This window comes from Aspergillus brasiliensis, assembly GCF_001889945.1.
Source record: "Aspergillus brasiliensis CBS 101740 unplaced genomic scaffold ASPBRscaffold_14, whole genome shotgun sequence".
In the NCBI taxonomy this organism is placed as follows: domain Eukaryota; kingdom Fungi; phylum Ascomycota; class Eurotiomycetes; order Eurotiales; family Aspergillaceae; genus Aspergillus; species Aspergillus brasiliensis.
Genome location: NW_027137455.1, coordinates 101,338 through 118,673, shown reverse-complemented (window position 1 = coordinate 118,673; position 17,336 = coordinate 101,338). Strand labels below are relative to the sequence as shown.

Here is a 17,336-nt window from a genome sequence, read left to right as displayed (position 1 = left end):
GCTTAGTGAGGGTGGAAGGATGGGGAATACGAGGAGACACGACTAAATATGCTTGGCGAATGGTCGGCGATAGGGAGTCGAAGAAGTAGCTTGCCTCATTAGGAATATGGATCTGATAAGATGTCGCTGAAGCAGCCGTGAAGGACCCATCAACTCCGTCTTGGCACTCCGTCTGAAGATTCTTGGAAACAAAGTAGATCTGACAGTCACACTTCCTGCATTCCATCGCAACTATAAAAGGCATGATTCTCTCTTGCATGTTAGTAGAACGACACACTACCTCCTGACACTTCAACGAGACCCGATACCCCAAACCGTGATTCTCAACCAACATGCAGTTCAAGGTGGACCACATCCCTTCCCTTCGGAGTCCTATTACCCAATCTGACTAGGCTAGCTTCTTGCCCTTCCGGCCCTTGTGGCCACCGCCGCTGCTAGCTTGGACGTCGCCTTCAGTGGCTACTACGTTGCGGACTGCGTCTCCCCAAGCATTGTCGCCGCCAACGTGATCTCGGGTGCCTGCCGTTCTGCCGAAAACCTCCCTCTCCTGTCTTTCTCGGCACGCATCTACTCCGGCTCCTGCGATGATGATACATCAGCCAGCTTGAAGCTGTACACCGCCGCAGGATGTACAGAGGCGTCTCTGTACGGCGAATACGAAGTCACCAGCGACACCCAGTGCTTCGCGGTAGATGGAACATTCTTGAGCTATGAGGTTATCTGCGAGTAGTGGGATTTTTGTGAGAAAGAGGTTGTCTGACTGTATATACTTTTTGGCAAGGAGAAAGTGTAATTGTCAATGCGAGACACCCTCTGCCCAGCCGTGGATATTTATCAAAAAAACCTTCCGGCTGTGAGGGATACAGTGGTAGCCTGCGTGAAACTTGAATATGGATATAGCCGAAAGCCGTAAGCTCCCCGGTGGAGGTGCATGCTAGTACAATTAATGTTATTCGGCAATAATGGCATTTCATCGCCGCAGGGTGTGTACCAGATGGAATGAATTACTGGGATGGTTGGTTAGGAAGGGGTAGGTGTGCGCTTTATGCGAACTCAACGGGATTGGGGAGGTAATACGTAGTGACTCCATGAATATCATTGATTGAGTTCACCACAAATTGTGATGGGGATTGACGATAAGAGTCATTATCGGCAGTAGATAGTATACTAAAGTTTGTGGAAGTATAATGAGAGAGAATGTCGTGGTGTCTACAGCGATGTACAAGAGCACATAATATAATTATAGAACGGTTAAGGAATGACGTAATCAAGGGGCAATGGCGCATCTGGGAGCGCGTCAGACTGAAGATCTGGAGGTGGCCGGTTCAAGCCCGGCTTGCCCCATTCTTTTTTGGACCATCTTTTTTGCTACCTTCAATCGTTTGCTTTTCAGTATATCTCTCAGAATTTCTTTACTTGGATTTATGCCTTCAATCTCGCCCTCGCCCTCACTCAACACCCCAAGATAGCCCAGGATCGAAATCAGGTAACGACCCTATAGAAACACATGCACGGATATATATATATATACTATATATATAAGGTCGAGAAGACGAACCACTTCGCTGACTCTAGAACGAGGCAGTTAGCCTTAACCAAGGTACCAGGAAGAGCGGAAAACCCCAGAATACCAATAGCGACACGATCACTACACAACTTAACAACTTCAAAAATATCTCGCGCCAACCGGCTACTCCGTCTCGGATGTTGGCTGCGCTCCCTATACTCGGCGCCGACGATATAATGCATTTTCAGGGGTAGAATTACAAATAATAGTATGTCCAAGAAGGGAGAATAGAATGACAGGTGCATATATAAAGCTCGAGTTACAAGCCTCTCGTATCCCTCACTGAGATTCCATCCACAGTCTGTACAAGGACGAAGGGATGGTAGCCTAACTAGTGACGACCGATGGTATGGGTGCCGAGGGAAACTCGTATGGAACAATCCTGGCAATATTGCAGACAAAGAACACATTCGTACAGTGATATCCCATCACATCTCTTTCGACACGAAATAGGCATCATTCTGCAACGTCTGCATCACCCCCTTGGGATCATACCTCTTCGCAACAGCGGCAATATACTTGACACTGTCCTCGCCATATCCTCGCAGCACCTGCTGGTCCGGGCCCGCATCATTGGCGAAGATATATGGGAGATGGACACCCTGCGACTTGGCACTGGAGGTGAGATTGGACAGGAGACCGTTCACAGCGCTGGACACCGTTGACTGACTCACCGTGGCAGGGTACTGGGCGAAGATCTCACCCCCTATTCAGATAATATTGGGTTAGTATTGCGTTCCTTTGAATTGAAAATGACAATCGATCGGGCACAAGGAATGCATACAAACTTGCGGGGTGGCTTCTAGGCCCAGCAGGTTACCGCCATTCTGGGTCTGGCTCTTGGTCACAAGGTTTGGAATGATACCCTGAGGCACATACTCGAGTATCACACCCATCGACAGGAGAGATGCCGCGGTTTCGAGGTAGGCCTTGTAGGTTGCCTGGAGGAAGCTGGGGCTGGTAACCTTGAAGCAAAACGAAATGCTGTAGGTATAAGATGAGCCAATCACACCGGCCGAGCCAATGTCAACAAGGACCTGATTGAGGGAGGCATTGGTCGGGGGGTAAAGAGTCGAGACGGACGGGACTTTGGAGAAATCGTTAAAAGCCGATGGCGCCGATACGTGGTCGAGATATCCGTAGAAGGCTAGTGTGTAGGCCGGATTCGTCTGAATCTCGACGTTACTGCGGACGTCGGCATTCTGGAGATAATTTGCGTAGGCAGCAAGCAGAGCGGGAGTCTCGGCGCGGGTGTAATTCTTGACTTCGAACCAGACATCGATGCCGGTATTGGTGGTGAGATCGTATTCCACGATGATGCCTGGGTTTCAATCAGCGCGATGGAAGAGGCCACCGAGGTGTACAGCTTTGGCCTACCGAAGTTGTTCAGACCACCCTTCAGTCCCTTGTATAGATCGGCATGCTCGGTTGCGGTGGCGTTGACGATGGTTCCATTAGGGGTTACCATCTTGAATCGGGTGACCGTATCAATGGCCAAACCATTGGTGTTATAGAAGAGACTCAGACCACCTGCTGTAGTTAATATCGTCTTTTCCCCCCCCCAAGGTATGATACTAAGGAGCACTGGCTTACCCCCCAGGATGAAACCACCCACTCCCACATCGGGCTCACGCCCCCCGAGCACGGTGAGATTGTAGGGTTCCAGATATTGGTACACGGCTTCCCAGCGATTGCCGGGTCCAACAGTGACGGTTTTCCGGTCCGCGCTGATCGACAGTGTGTTCAACCTCTCCAGCGCCACCAGCACTCCGTTGCTCCCAATCGAACTGAACCCTGGGTTAGAACTGTGTCCCCCCGAGCGAATGGAGAACTTGGTCTCCAGAGTGCTCAGGATTTGGATCACAAGCGACACCTCCTGGGCAGATCGGGGCGTCACAATGCAGGACGCGTTCAGACGGCTGTTCCCTGACCAGGTCTCATCAATCAGCGCCTCATAGTAGGGGGAGCTGGCCGTAAAGGTCTCATTCTTGGGGAATGCACGACTCAGCACATTGCAAGTGTACCCCACGTCCCCAACGGGCACCTTGCCAGCTGGGAGGGAAAGGCCCAGCGAGGACAAAGAATCAGCAGCCGATGAGGACTTGGGAGCCGTCCCAGAGGGAGATGGAGAAACGTCCGCAGCGGTTCCGGACGCTGCGAAAGCCGCCACGGCACCAAGAAGAGAGATAAGCTTGACCATGCTGACGGTCAGACTGAGGGCTGTCCGAAACCTTTGGGGAAGTCATCCATTCCGGTCGTCGGAAGCCCCTTATGTACTTTCCCACTGGATCTCGGGCGAACATTAACTGATTACCCGGTTTGATCATTCATGTACTCCGTGACTCCGTGGCGGAGCTGGAGTTATCCAATTGATTCCCCGGGCATTCCATCACTAGTCGGCAGGCACAGGGCCGGTGCTAGAGCGAGCAATGATCAGCGAACCAATTGGGATCGTACCTGCATGGGTGGAACTGCCGATTGGGATCGGCCGACGAATGAGCCATTGGATGACAATAGGGTTGTGTGTGAGGGGTGATTTTTGCAGTCTAAAGCTTATCCACGCCTAGAAGACAGGTAATTAGCTTTTCCCCTGGTCGAGATCAAGCATCTAGATCGCGGTTGGCCGAGACGATGGTGCATTGATTCATCTCATTGACCTCCGCATATGTTTTGTTTCAAGTCTAACTACTTTGTATCAGAGACGACAACCGATCTTCAGGAGTTCATGCCTGCCGAGGAATAAACATCCCCCCTGGATTCCCCTAAATATACTATTTCTGAAGAATAGCTAAGTCTAAATATAGTCGTAGTATTGTGGTCAATAAATCGTACGGAGTACCAACAGAACTAGTCGTATACATGAATAATGGATATATATAATTCCCCTCTAACTACTCCAACTTCTCGCCCTTGGTCGAGACCGACTGCTCCTGCTTCTGCTCCACACCAAACTTCTCTCGCGCTCGTTGCTGCGCTCCTCGATCCGCATACCGACGCTGGAACCAACTCTGCTCCATTTTATCGCAGGCGGCGTCCCAATTGGTGGTCCATTCGGGGTAAAAAGGGGCATAGCCCAGGAGTCCTCCGATCCATCGACCGATCACAATGCCCAAGATGAGGCCCACCCAGCCACGAAAGGGCACCCACCACGGGGGAGAGAGATAGGTCCCTCCAGCATCGAACATCTGCCAGCCCGCCAATTAGTAAATGTATCTAGTGGCTCCTTGCAAGTTGGATGGTCAGGAAAAAAGAAACAAAACTTACCGACAGCACCTGAATTAAATCAATCTTCTCCCCCCGCTGAAAGATATCTTCCTGATACCCATACCAATTCTCGAAGAATTCCTGGTCCATGACCGTGGCGCCTTCATCCTCCGTCGAATCGGTGGCACTCACAAGAAACTCCACCTCATTCATCTCCGTCCCGGGGGTGCCATAGATGACATGATGGGTATACGGGGGCACGGCCATTTCCCCATCCTCGACGGTGCGATGCACGGGCACCCCATTAATGTCAATGGTGAGGTTGCCTCGCAGGACGCGGAAGAATTCCCACTGCGACGGATGGAAGTGGGTAGGGGGTTTCTTCCCCGTCGCAATGAGCTTCGCGTAGATGCCCCGGCTCGGGCGCATGACGCCGTGGAAGAGGAATTGACGATCTGCCGGGCGAGGCATCGTCGCGACGGAGATGGCGCCCTCGAACTTGGTCAGCGGGTCCTCGCCCGCCGTGAAGGTTCGGGGCTTGCAAGGGGCCATGGCCAGATAAGTCGCCAAGGATAGTCGATTATCCTCCTAGTACGGAGTAGTTCCCCTCTACTTGGCAATCGTGCCACAGTACCCAGCAACTAGTCTAGTTTTAAGTGATAGTGGGGGGATGGGCGTTTCTGGGGAGGTAGTGAACTTTAGGGTATAAGAATGGACGGAAAGGAAGAAAGGAAGAAAGGTCGGAGGACAGGAAGGCAAGAAGGACAAAGAATACAGAAACCATCGATGCGTACACTCACTCACTACAGAGTGTACGCACCGTCTACACGGGGGACATTTAATAGTGTGAAATTGGTGTGTTCAGCTGGGAGACTGCAAGGATGTATGGAATACTTCGTATGTGATGGACCCATTGGATGTCATAATTAGATCTCTTCGCTCCGTTCTTCTTGGGCCGATTTGGGCCGAGCTGAAGAGAAAGATGGAAAAAAGAAAAAAAAAAGAAAAAATAAAAAGAAACAAGATCGTCGGTCGATTGGGAGTGTCCGATGTCAGTTTCCCTTTTGGGACATTCGTCGGCCGAATGCTGAGTCATGCGAGGATGACTCAGCGGGTATTTGTCAGCCCTGTAGGGGACAAGCCAAACAAGGGAGAAAGAGAGACCAAAACAGAGAGTGACAGGTAACTGACTAACTAGCTGGCACTGGTAGTTGGCAATAATTCAATTTCGTAGCTCTGCTGTGATCTCTTCTCTTCATCCCTGACTCTGGCTTGACCTCTCGGTCATTCACAATCATCACGATTTCCGTCTCGTATTGTTGTTCGAGATTCTTTGCCCGTCGCATCGGTCTGCTTAGGGCTACCACTACTACTACTCCCCCTACAACGGTCTCCATCACCACCACCATGGTCCGATTCTTCCAGCAGGCAAAGGTTGAGCCCTTGCCGACGGGCATTGACTTGACGGGCAAGACCGCGGTCATCACCGGGGCCAGTGCGGGCATGGGCTTAGAGGTCACCAAGCAGCTGTTGCGCTTGCGCCTCTCCACCGCCATCCTCGCCGTGCGCAATGTCGCCAAGGGCGAGGCCTGCATCGAATCGCTCCTCCAGGACCGTGGTGTACAAACGCACAATCCCCAGCCCACCATCAAGGTCATGGAGCTGGACATGGATCGCTACGACAGCGTGCAGAAATTCGCGAAAACTCTCCGCCAAGAAGTCCCCGTGGTGGATCTCCTCATTCTCAACGCGGGCGTGGCTTCGCTGAAGTTCGAACGCAGTCCGACGGGCCACGAGCAGGTGACGCAGGTCAACTACTGCGCCAACACGCTGCTGGTTGCTGAGCTGCTCCCTCATCTGGAAGCCGGCGCGGAGCAGACAGGGTCCCCGGCCCGGATCTGCTGGGTAGGCAGTCGGTCCCACGAGACCCCCAGTTTCGAGAAGAAGGCCCCCATTGGCGCCGACGAGGGGGTGTTGGAGCATATGGATAAGGAAGATGCCTTTGTGGGCTTCCAACGGTATAATGACACCAAGCTGCTGTGTGTGCTGTTCATGTACAGTCTGGCGCCGCGCCTGGATCCCAAGAAGGTCATCATTAATATGATGTGTCCGGGCATGGTGAACACCGCGATGAGCGACATGCTCCCTCTGCATCTGCGCATGATCTTCAACGTTATCAAGGCCATCAAGGCTCGCTCCCCCGAGGTGGGGGGCTGGATCATCCTGCACGCTGCGCTCGTTGCGGGCCCCGAGTCCCACGGGAAGTTCCTGATCGATAAGACCATCGTTGAGTAAGTCTTTCGTTTTGCTTCATCTCTACCTAGACATTACTAACATAGTTTCACAGCAAATCTCCCATTGTTACCTCCCCAATGGGCCAGGAGATTCAAAAGAAACTCTGGGAAGAAACAATATCCGAATTGAGCAAGTTGACTACGCTTCCTCCCCAGTTCAGTTAAGCTGAACTGAACTGGTTCGCATGCCATGACGACAGATTATGTGCTTCCTGCTTGTGATACACTTTTATAATACGTCTTTGCTAATTTGGAGTCACATCACGTTTATTGGTTCTCCTTGTTCGGTTCCTGGCCCTCGCCATTTGCTTTATTTCTTCTTTTCGTCCACCATCTCCAGTGGCACGTTATCTCATCCAGAAGACCTATCCTAGGCGCATACTAGATATAGCTGAATCAAAATTATCAAGTACCATCCAAGGTCGCAAATGCGTATGCCTTTCTTCGTAGCTTTCAGTCCTCCCTACTCTCACTGCGTCCGGGACATCTCCCAGGCCATTGCGACAAAGTTCCCTGGAACCGCCGCGGCAGACCGTCGAGTATGTTCCAGCGCAATAAACAACGGCCCTCTCTCATCTTGAATCCCACTGGCCAGAGCCACGGGCAGCGCACTCCAATGCACATTGCTCCAGAAATACCAGCCTGCCGTCAGAGCATAACCGACCCACCGTCGCACCGTGGAAGCTCCCCCCGGCGACCGGTCATCAATCCCCAGCATCCAGCACCCAAAGTCCTCGACCATGATGAACACTCCCTGCGAGATAAAATATTTCATCTCGCCCCCATAGGATACTGGCAGCCCCAGCCCGCGCGACACGTGGTACGATCCAAAGGTATGAATCATGCCCGAGACGGCGAATGTTATCAGCACGAGCAAATACCGTCGGATCAGCCGAGCCGATCGTCGCTTGGAAGTCTGCATGGCTTTAGGGAGTAAGGAGAGAACGAAAGCTGCCGGTGCTCCTGTCTGCCGCCGGAGCTGCTGGTGCCAAGTGTTGCCCCAGAGCCGTCGCAGGCTGTATGTCTCCCACCAATTCCCCCAGTCTGGAGGCCAGGCGGACGAATCGCGCCATGCGACGGGGCCAATCTGCAGTCCAACGCAGAGAATCGACAATGGCAGGACGAAGAGTGCGAAGTGGCTGTAAATCACCATGGCAAGGCCCAGGACTATTACCGCGTACAGAAACAGATTCCCCACGAGGGTTTGAAGTTGAACCGACTTGCCGTCGACAGTTCCTGGGCGTGCGTAGGAAGCAAGAATTCCCTGACACGTAATCTCGACCAGGTGTAGGCCCGCGTACATGGCGATCACTCTCAGTAGTTGAGTCGTTACAAAGCGAGATCGGGATTTCGGTGCTGTATATTTGGGAATCCGGGCCACGCGCCAGTTCCATCCGATCCCGCGAGTCACGCTGAAAAGCTCCAAGGCCCAGAGTAAGCGTTGGGGGAGGGAAAGGTCGGTCGCATCTTCCATGCCATTGTCCGGGGATGTGATGCGATGGAATGATTCTTCAGGAACAGTCGTGTAGAGTCGGTCAAAGTAGCGAGCTACGAGATTGGCCATCAGCACGCCCGAGGTGTAGAGAACAGCCGAGTCGGGAATCGGTGGCGGAGGGGCCACAAAGGCCTGCAACGCACAAGTAATCTGGAGGAGCAGAAGGCCATAACGAAGAGTTGACTTGCGCGGGACTGAAGGGATGCATACGGCGAGGACGAAGGCGAGAGCTGTATAGTGAGTGCTATCCAGGGTGCGGTACAGTGGTGTTTCTCCGACCCACCCATAAAATGCAGGATCGAGAGATTCCGGTTTAGAAGCGTTCATGTCTGCCATCCCGACAGAGTGACCGGCCACAGGGTCTCACCCTCTTCTCTGGGAAGATCTACGTCTTGCTTATGTGGTGGACCTCTCGGACTTCGGTGCCGTCGGTTTTTTTTTTTTTTGTTGGGACTGCGCATTCGGCCGATCGGCAGGCCTGCAGGAGTAGTACTTTTATATGCAGGCCCGAGAAGGCAAACCCCTGAATGAAACCCATCGCAGGTCCACCAGCCATGGCGTTAACCTCTGTGCTGTCCAGCTACTTGTCGCAACTACCTTTCAGCCTCTGGGTCATTGCGGCGGCGACCTTTGCGGTCTATCATGCGATCCGTGCCGTGTATCTGATCTTCTTCAGCCCGCTGGCCATCTTCCCGGGGTCACCATGGGCGGCTTTGGGGGAATAGTGAGTGTTGCATGCTTCCAGGGCACGATGTGGATGGCTAATAACAGCATCAATACTGCAGCTGGGAGGCATACTGGAACATCGGCCTACGACCGGGCCACAAGGGCCAGACGCTGTTCAAGCTCGAACAGATGCACAAGCGGCTGGGACCTGCCCTCCGCATGGGACCAAATGAAGTACACATCTATGATCCGGCCTTCTATCATGAGCTGTACCGGCCCGGAAGCCAGTATTACAAAGACCCTTCGATGCACAAGGTGCTGGGGGCGCCAACAAGCACCCTGGCGGAGAGTGATCCAATCCGTCACAAGCAGCGCAAAGCACCATTAGAGCCCCTGTTCTCGAAGAAGAACATTCTCAACCTGGAGCCCATGTTGATGGAACATGTGGACTACTGCTGTCAACGCTTTGATGAGCTTTACAGCCAGGGGAAGCCGGTCTCCATGGAGTGGGCCTTGAAATCTCTGGCGATGGGTGTGTCCACCCTTTCCACGGCTTGTCCGACCGTGTCTCTACGCCACGTTCACTAACTGTGTCCATCAGATATGGTGTCTCAATTCTCCTTTGGCCAGTCCCTCAATGCTCTCGCGGATCCCGAGTTCAAGTCCCTCCCTGTGCGCGTGTTCCAGCAATATCTGCCGAGCCTGCACGTCATCAAGGCGTTTCCGTTTGTGCGGCTTCTTAGCTCGCTGCCACACTGGATTGCGAGGCGAATCTCACATTCCGTCGAAATGGGGCACGAGCTGGAACAGGTATGCTCTACTATTGCAACCTCGTCCAACAATCATGATGCTTTTCCGTTACTAATTATATGTAGTTTGCGGCCCGCCGAATCGACGAATATATCGAAGCCGCGGCACAAGGAAAAACCCCCAGTTTTCCCACGGTCATGGAGCGTCTACTCATCCCCATCCCTGAGAAAGGTTATGCAGTCCCCGACAAACAGGGATTGCGCGATGAGATTCTGACGCTTATCTCTGCTGGAGATGACACCACGGGCATTGCAAATACTGTCACTCTCTTCAACATCATTTACAACCGGGCAATCCATGACCGTCTCTTAGCGGAGTTGAAGACGGTGATGCCGACGCCGACCTCTCATGCGCCCTACATTCAGCTCGAGCAGCTGCCGTACCTGGTCTGTTGCCATTATACCCATTTCTCACCATCTAGAATAGTCATGCTAATGAAAATGTACTACGCAACAGACAGCAGTGATCAAGGAAGGATTGCGATACTCGTCCCCCGCGGCCTCCCGTACTCCACGCCTGGTGCCCCCGGGTGGCGTTCACCTGCCTGATGGTCGATTCATCCCTGCTGGTACGCGAGTGGGTATGGCCATCTACCATATCCACTACAATGAGGACCTGTTTGAGGATCCTCATAAGTTTGATCCCGAGCGATGGCTGCAGGGACCGGAGATCACGGCGAAGAGAGCCAAGTTTCTGGTCCCGTTCTCTCGGGGCAGTCGTTCATGTTTAGGCATCAAGTATGTATCATCCTTGCTTGTTCTGATGCAGTAGTCTGACATCGTGATGTAGCTTGGCGTACATGGAAATGTACATGGCGATCGCGTACATCGTGCGACGGTTCGACTTGGAGTTGGTGGGCACGACGCTGGAGGACATGAAGTGGGATGATATGGTCGTACCCCAGTTCCATGGAGAGTTCCGGGCCCTCACAAAGAGACGCGTGGATTAGGAGACAATAAAGGTATGCCGGTGAATGGCATATACGCTATAATACTCTCCATGCTCAATGGGGAGGGTGCCATGTGGGTGGAAAATAGTATATATATTGACCTATAGAGCTATCGGTACTACCCGGCATATGATGTAGCTGAACATATACCCTGTCAGATCTATGTCAATGTAGCATGAAAACAAACGTAGCCAAATTCATCTAAACGCGCCAAAGAGATATTGTCGGACGTACTCAGTATCCTTAGTGCCTACAACGACTTACACATTACCACGGCAAGATATGTACTACTAAGAGATCCCATCTATATTTCAGTGTCAGACAAGCATAGTCAATACAAGAGCAGAACATAGAATATACAGGCGGAAAATAGACTCTTTATCAAAGTCAATCAACTGCTCAGGATTAAACAAAGAAGAGGCATAGGGATATCAAGTTACTCAAATTCAACGCCTATTAGTCCAATAAAGCAAGCATATATGTACATATAATCAAACATCCAGCTCCTTCATAAAGTGCTTCACCAAATGCTGCACCGTCGGACACTTCCAGACCAACGTCGGCCCAACTGGCACCTTCAACGTCTGTTGCAGAGTCATTCGGAAATTGACCGTCATCACTGAATCCATCCCCATCTCCGCCAACGCCACCGAATCGTCGATTTCCTCCTCCTTGACTGACAACGTCTTCGATACACATCCCTTGATTACTTCCCAGAGATGTTGCTCCAGCTCCTTGCCAGTTAACTTCACTTGCTCGTTGCTGCTGGTGGACTGCCCGCCGGCATTTACGGTCTCCACCTTCCTCGTGATAATATCCTTGAGGATGGGATGGGGCAAGGGCTCTCCGCTTTCCAACACTCTCGTCCGCACGATGACTCCATGGTCCGTCACTCCTTCGGCGGCAGCGGACGCCACGGCAGTCCAGGCGCGGAAGGCATCGTCGGGAGTGATGTCGGTAATGCCGCGCGCGTAGAGCTCCGCTTCCATCGCGCCATTCGCCGATTGCCCCATTCCCATTCCCCGCCAGGTCGTCCAGAGCAGCGATATGGCATTATCGCCCTGAGCTGTGCGGGATCGGGCAAGAGCATCGAGGAACGCGTTCCCACTGGCGTATGAGGCTTGCCCGGGAAACCCGAGCAGCTGGCCGCACGAGGAGAAGAGGACGAAGAAGTCGAGGGAGGCGGGAGGGAATACATCGTGGAGGTTGAGGGCACCTTGGATCTTGGGCGCCAGCACGGACTTCAGGACGTCCGGGGTGACTTGTTCGACTAGCTGGTCGCTGACAACGCCAGCGGCGTGTACAACACCTGCTACAGGAGGTAGATTCAGTGTATCCAATGTAGACTGAAGGGTAGAGGCCCCCGTGGGCAGAGAGACGTCAATGGAAAGACAGTGGATGGTGGCTCCGAGGCTCTCAAGCTCGAGAACGCTTTGGATGGTCGGGTCGGTTGCATGCGGCGTGGAGGACCAGCTTCTGCGTGGGGGAAGAGCGCGACGAGACAGCAGGAGGATTCGCCGAGCCCCCTGAGTAACCATCCACTTCGCAACTGACAGTCCCAGTGCACCCAAGCCACCGGTGATGAGATATGTGGCAGCCGGGGAGAAGGTCAGAGGTGTGGAAGACGAAGAGGCAGTAGGAAGCGGGCGTAGACGGGCAACACGCGGAACGCCATCCTTGATCTTAATCACGTCGGCATTCTGCACGTAGCGCATCGCCATCAGCGGGAAAGATACGGGGTCTTCCACCTCAATGAGACCACCCCATATGTCGGGGTGTTCGGTCTGGATGATTCGGCTGAGACCGGAGAGAGCGCTGTGACCGAGGTCGGTCTCGGAAGTGAGGACGAAGAGACGCGCGGAGGAAGAAGCAGCAGTAGCAGCAGCATTAACAGCATGAGCAGCAGAAACAAGGGTATTACAAGATTCAAACGCCGTATCAAAGACATCCGTGGTGGTCTGTGGCAGATAGACCACCGCTAGGGAGGAATGACTGGTCAAGGGCAGGTCCGAGGCGGCCTGGTGCACGGAGGTGGAAATGCCCACCGCAGCAAGCTGTGCCTGATATGGGACCAGCCGAGGGTTGGTGATGTCTGGCGTTAAGAAAGCAATGTGAGTGAACTCCAGAGGGTCCTCGACAAAGGCAGCCGGAGGCCATTGAATACGGTGGACGAGACCTGCCGTGCTCTTGCGCGAAAAGCTCTCACCCTCGAGGCTGGCGAAGGCCATGCCCAGGATCTCCATGAAAACCGTGCCATCCTCGCTGGTGAGGGTCACATCGGCGGTGTAAGGGCCTGCCGATTCGGCTTTCACGCAGTGGATGTAGACGACGCGCGGGATGGGGATATCCCTGACGGCCACAACACGACGCACGGACGTGGGCATGCGCAGCTGAGGGTCGCGGTGCCAAAGAGTCGAGGAGATGGAGGTGGCGGCATCCATGATCGAGGTCAAGAAGTCATTCATGCCTCCCATATTCTCCGGGTTGGCATCGACCCGTGCCAGCATCTCATCGTCGCTGGCAACATGGTGGATCACTTGCCACGGAAAGCCCATGGCAGATACGCCTACGGATGCCAGGTAGTCAATGGAGAAGCTGTCCGCCAGCCTTTGGGGCAATCTCTTCGACACCTCAGACAAATCCAGATGTCTCTGACTGGGCAGAACGTCGGCAGCTCCCACGGCAGCAGTGGTGTTCACCAACCAGGACCCGTCCTCTTGGCTGTTCGACTCCTCCAGGCGCGAAGTGATGGTGATGTTGCGCGTATTGTGCCGTATCTGGACCTGCCGAGCAGGCGACACCACGACAGGCACTTGAAGCGACACCTGCTCGACACACCGAGGTGCCAGGGCCTGCAGGAATGTGCGCAGCAAGACCGCCGCCGGCACGATCTCGGACCCGTGGAGCGGGTGATGGCCAGGGAATGGCCGGTTATCCTCATCCAAACGGGTCTGATATAACACCTCGTCGGTTCCCCATAGGGCGATGCGTTTGCCCAACAGGTTATTTGCCGCCGGATCGTGGGTGGTCTCCAGCTGGGATGCCGGTGTTTGGCTCATGACGCGATAGAAAGGCTGGTGATGCCAGAGAGTCCCGGGCACACTCGAGCTCCACGGCGCGCTCGGGTCCAAGTCAGTGTACCTGATGGGACAACCGAAGCAATGCAGTCGGCCAGCTGCGGCCAGAATGTTCTTCAGCGCAGGCTGCCGGCGGACCATGGTTGGGGTGACGAGGGTGGAATCCTCGGTACATTCGCTCATCGTTTCCACCACGGAGTGAGTCACGATTGGGTGACTGGACACTTCCACCAGGGCACGGAAGCCATCCTGTGCAATGGCGGTGATGGCAGACTGGAGACGAACAGGCTGGACCATGTTGGTGACCCAGTACTGGGTATCGCGCAGAACCTCGGAACGGGGGTCTGGCTGCGAGGTGGAAAAGAGCGTCCGGCTGGGGAGACGGGGATCGAGCTCGCCCTGCAGCGCCTCATACAGAGGCTCGACCAATCTCTCGAGCATTGGCGTATGGAAGGGCACGTCTGAGGCTACCATGCGCACCTCAATGCCATCTTCGCGCCACTGATCGGAGAGTTGCTTGACGGCGTCGACCTCACCAGACACGACACACGCGGTGGCAGAGGTCTCAATGGCTACCCACACGCCAGCTTGCGTGCCAATGCGAGTGCGAGCCTCCTCAGCGGAGAGTCGCACCAGAGCCATGGCGCCCTGTCCCATCAGCTCACGGTACAATCGCGCGCGACGACACACGACGAGAGCCCCTTCGCGCCAGGTCAACGCGCCAGACACGACAGCGGCGGCGGCCTCGCCCAGCGAGTGGCCCACGACGGCACTGGGGGGACCTGACTCGATCTCCAGGATGGCTGCAATGCCCAGATGCATAAGGAAGGTCATTGCCTGGACCACGTCGGAGCGATTGGGGCAGCCCTGTTGCAGCGTTTCGATAGCGGAGAACCCTAACTCCTCCTGGATGATGGGCTCCAGGTTGTGGACCACTTCTGCGAATGCCGGGCTCGATTCGAACAGCTCCCGGCCCATGTCTTCCCACTGGGCACCGTGGCCGGAAAAGACCCAGACGGGGCCCTTGGCGGTTCCCGGACTGACCTTGTCCTTAATGGCCCATCGGTTCGGTGCCTCGTTGCTCACATCATTCAGGGCAGCAATGGCATCGGAGACGGAGTCGGCCACGATGGCATGGCGGTAGCGATGGTGCGCCCGGCGCTGAGCGAGAGTGGAAGAGATGGCCTTGAGAGATACAGCTGCCTCATTTTGGCTCAGCCATTGTTTCAAAGCTCTTGCAGCGGCGGGAACCCGACTCGCCTGGGGTGCAGAAAGAAGGAGAAGCACCGGCGAAGGCTCATCACCAGCAGGGATCTGCGACAGACGCTCGGCAAATTGGGAATGTCCGGCAAAGGCTTCGAGCACCGCGTGTGACACCGTGCCACTATATCCGTACGATGCCACGGCGGCGCGTAAGGCGCGAGCCGGGCCCGGACACGGGAGGGTGACCAGCTGGCGAGGCGGATGGAGCAGGTTCTCGTTCCACGCAATCTTGCTATTCAGAGTCTGCAGATTGGCCTGTGGAGGGACCTGGCCGTGGCGAAGCACCAGGACGGCTTTGATGAGTCCCATGACGCCAGCACCGGCCTCCAAATGACCAATGTTGGGCTTGATGGAGCCGATATAGCAGGGATCCGATGGGCTACGCCCGGATCCCGCCCCGTAGACCTCCGCCAGGGCATTCGTTTCGGTGGGATCGCCCAGGGAGGTAGATGTGGCATGGGCTTCCACGTAGTTGACCGAATCGGCGGACATTTTGGCCTCCGCCAGCGCCTTGTGGGCCACCAGCAGCTGGGCGCGCGCATTGGGGGCCATGATCCCCAATGTCTTGCCGTCGGATGCGACAGCACTACCCTTGAGTACGGCCAGGACATGGTCGCCATCCGCCAGGGCCTTGTCGAGTCGCTTGAGAATGACGGCGCCTGCGCCTTCGCCTCTCCCGTAGCCGCTGGCAGACTCGTCGAACGAGCGACACTTGCCATCGGCGGAAATGGCTCCGGCTTCGTCCAGCACTCGCGTCAAGCCCGGTCCCAGCAGCGCATTGACACCGCCTGCTATCGCCAGATCGGTTTCTCCGGCGCGAATGGCCTGACGGGCGTGGTGCACCGCCACCAGGGAGGACGCACACGCGGCATCCAAGGCCACGCTGGGTCCCATGAGATCCAGGATATACGAGATGCGGCTCGGGATCCCGCAATAGGCCGTACCCACGCCCATGTGAGCGCCAACATTGGGCAAATCTTCGAGCAGTAACTTGGCGTAGTCGTCGGAGTTCACCCCCATATAGACCGAGGTGTTGGAACCCGCCAGCCGGGGAGGGGATATCCCGGCATTTTCCAGGGCCTCCCAGGCCACCTCCAGCGCCAGGCGTTGCTGAGGATCCATTTGCTCCGCCTCCCGCGGGGAAATCGAGAAGAAAGCGGCATCGAACTGTTCAATATCGTCGAGGAAGTAGCCCTTTGCGGTAGTTTGGGCGAGCAGGGCTGCATTGCGCGGATGGCGCTGGCGATAGGGCTCCCAGCGCCAGTCGGGCAGGTCCCCAGAGGCATCCCCCTTCTGGAGGAGGTACTGCCACAGCCCGTCCGGAGAGCGGACGTCGCCGGGGGTGCGACAGGCCATGCCGATGATGGCTACATCGTCCAGGGCGTCTTCTGACCTGTCCGAGAAGTCATTCCCCTCGGTACTGGTGGCTGGTGTGGTAAACCCCTTCCCATTGTCGGAGCCCTCAGCAGGCGTGGAGAACTTTGTGCTGCTTCTTCTGGAGGCGGGCATGATGTTGTGAATAGGGTCTTGCATGTTCGAGGGGGGAAGGCGAGGGGGGGGGAATGGAAAGTAGGATCAATGGATCCAGCTACTTGAGCGAGATATGTACCAGAACAGGACTTTCGGGCATCGTGGTCGATCGAGGACCGGGGCTTGCAGATCACCGTCGGCCGACGAGCCACGGAGGAATGTGAACGGAGTGATTCAAAGCCGACACGAGAAATGCCGGATAGGCTCAGCTGAAGTCGGCTGACCATTAATTTATCAGACCGACACGATGGTCTCTGACCGATCAGATTAGGCTGATCACCGCCGGTGTGAAGTTGAAATTAGATCGATCTACCATTATCGCTATTCCTCTTTCTTCTTCTCATTCTCCACAGTCTTTCCTTTTCACCCAAAGCTCTTTCATGCTTGTAAACTCTCTACACTAAACAATATGGCTATGTCTACTGCAAAGCGCTCGGTAGCAACTAATGCCTCGACGTCCCCCCGAAATGTGCCACGCGGC

General features: G+C 54.9%; 7 protein-coding genes and 1 non-coding gene across 8 annotated transcripts; 4 read left to right on the top strand and 4 right to left on the bottom strand.

Moving 5' to 3' along the window:
- Positions 1 to 294: 294 nt before the first annotated feature.
- Positions 295 to 851, top strand: ASPBRDRAFT_210269 (uncharacterized protein). Its single transcript, XM_067621899.1, has 2 exons — positions 295 to 344; positions 398 to 851. The coding sequence occupies exons 1-2, from the start codon at positions 333 to 335 to the stop codon at positions 728 to 730; spliced, it is 345 nt and encodes a 114-aa protein (XP_067475081.1). The 5' UTR covers positions 295 to 332; the 3' UTR covers positions 731 to 851.
- A 420-nt stretch (positions 852 to 1,271) lies between these two features.
- ASPBRDRAFT_t242 lies at positions 1,272 to 1,344 on the top strand. Its single transcript has one exon. It is a non-coding gene; the product is annotated as a tRNA-Phe (tRNA).
- A 651-nt stretch (positions 1,345 to 1,995) lies between these two features.
- On the bottom strand, positions 1,996 to 3,767 carry ASPBRDRAFT_134466 (FAD-binding oxidoreductase; the record flags this gene model as incomplete). Its single annotated transcript, XM_067618612.1, has 4 exons — positions 1,996 to 2,273; positions 2,352 to 2,888; positions 2,945 to 3,100; positions 3,161 to 3,767. 4 exons carry the CDS (start codon positions 3,765 to 3,767, stop codon positions 1,996 to 1,998), a joined length of 1,578 nt encoding a protein of 525 aa, XP_067475080.1.
- A 603-nt stretch (positions 3,768 to 4,370) lies between these two features.
- On the bottom strand, positions 4,371 to 5,637 carry ASPBRDRAFT_160415 (cupin domain-containing protein). Its single transcript, XM_067619473.1, has 2 exons — positions 4,832 to 5,637; positions 4,371 to 4,752 (listed from the first exon to the last, which is right to left on the bottom strand). The coding sequence occupies exons 1-2, from the start codon at positions 5,321 to 5,323 to the stop codon at positions 4,459 to 4,461; spliced, it is 786 nt and encodes a 261-aa protein (XP_067475079.1). The 5' UTR covers positions 5,324 to 5,637; the 3' UTR covers positions 4,371 to 4,458.
- A 541-nt stretch (positions 5,638 to 6,178) lies between these two features.
- On the top strand, positions 6,179 to 7,230 carry ASPBRDRAFT_134694 (uncharacterized protein; the record flags this gene model as incomplete). Its single annotated transcript, XM_067618636.1, has 2 exons — positions 6,179 to 7,062; positions 7,119 to 7,230. The coding sequence occupies 2 exons, from the start codon at positions 6,179 to 6,181 to the stop codon at positions 7,228 to 7,230; spliced, it is 996 nt and encodes a 331-aa protein (XP_067475078.1).
- Positions 7,231 to 7,534: 304 nt separating this feature from the next.
- On the bottom strand, positions 7,535 to 8,910 carry ASPBRDRAFT_78070 (wax synthase family protein; the record flags this gene model as incomplete). Its single annotated transcript, XM_067629394.1, has 1 exon — positions 7,535 to 8,910. The coding sequence occupies exon 1, from the start codon at positions 8,894 to 8,896 to the stop codon at positions 7,535 to 7,537; it is 1,362 nt and encodes a 453-aa protein (XP_067475077.1). The 5' UTR covers positions 8,897 to 8,910.
- A 201-nt stretch (positions 8,911 to 9,111) lies between these two features.
- On the top strand, positions 9,112 to 11,129 carry ASPBRDRAFT_78069 (cytochrome P450; the record flags this gene model as incomplete). Its single annotated transcript, XM_067629393.1, has 6 exons — positions 9,112 to 9,284; positions 9,346 to 9,758; positions 9,828 to 10,036; positions 10,102 to 10,422; positions 10,493 to 10,773; positions 10,826 to 11,129. 6 exons carry the CDS (start codon positions 9,115 to 9,117, stop codon positions 10,983 to 10,985), a joined length of 1,554 nt encoding a protein of 517 aa, XP_067475076.1. The 3' UTR covers positions 10,986 to 11,129.
- Positions 11,130 to 11,408: 279 nt separating this feature from the next.
- On the bottom strand, positions 11,409 to 16,876 carry ASPBRDRAFT_47329 (uncharacterized protein). The gene has a single exon (XM_067625836.1). The coding sequence runs from the start codon at positions 16,856 to 16,858 to the stop codon at positions 11,477 to 11,479; it is 5,382 nt and encodes a 1,793-aa protein (XP_067475075.1). The 5' UTR covers positions 16,859 to 16,876; the 3' UTR covers positions 11,409 to 11,476.
- Positions 16,877 to 17,336: the final 460 nt, after the last annotated feature.

What these genes read in the sequence shown, in the direction of transcription:
- ASPBRDRAFT_47329 (XM_067625836.1), bottom strand. Translation starts at nt 16,858, where the DNA reads ATGCAAGACCCTATTCACAACATCATGCCCGCCTCCAGAAGAAGCAGC.
- ASPBRDRAFT_160415 (XM_067619473.1), bottom strand. Translation starts at nt 5,323, where the DNA reads ATGGCCCCTTGCAAGCCCCGAACCTTCACGGCGGGCGAGGACCCGCTG. An exon ending in ATTTAATTCAGGTGCTGTCG is followed by an intron (nt 4,753 to 4,831) that starts GTAAGTTTTGTT and finishes GCGGGCTGGCAG; the next exon opens with ATGTTCGATGCTGGAGGGAC.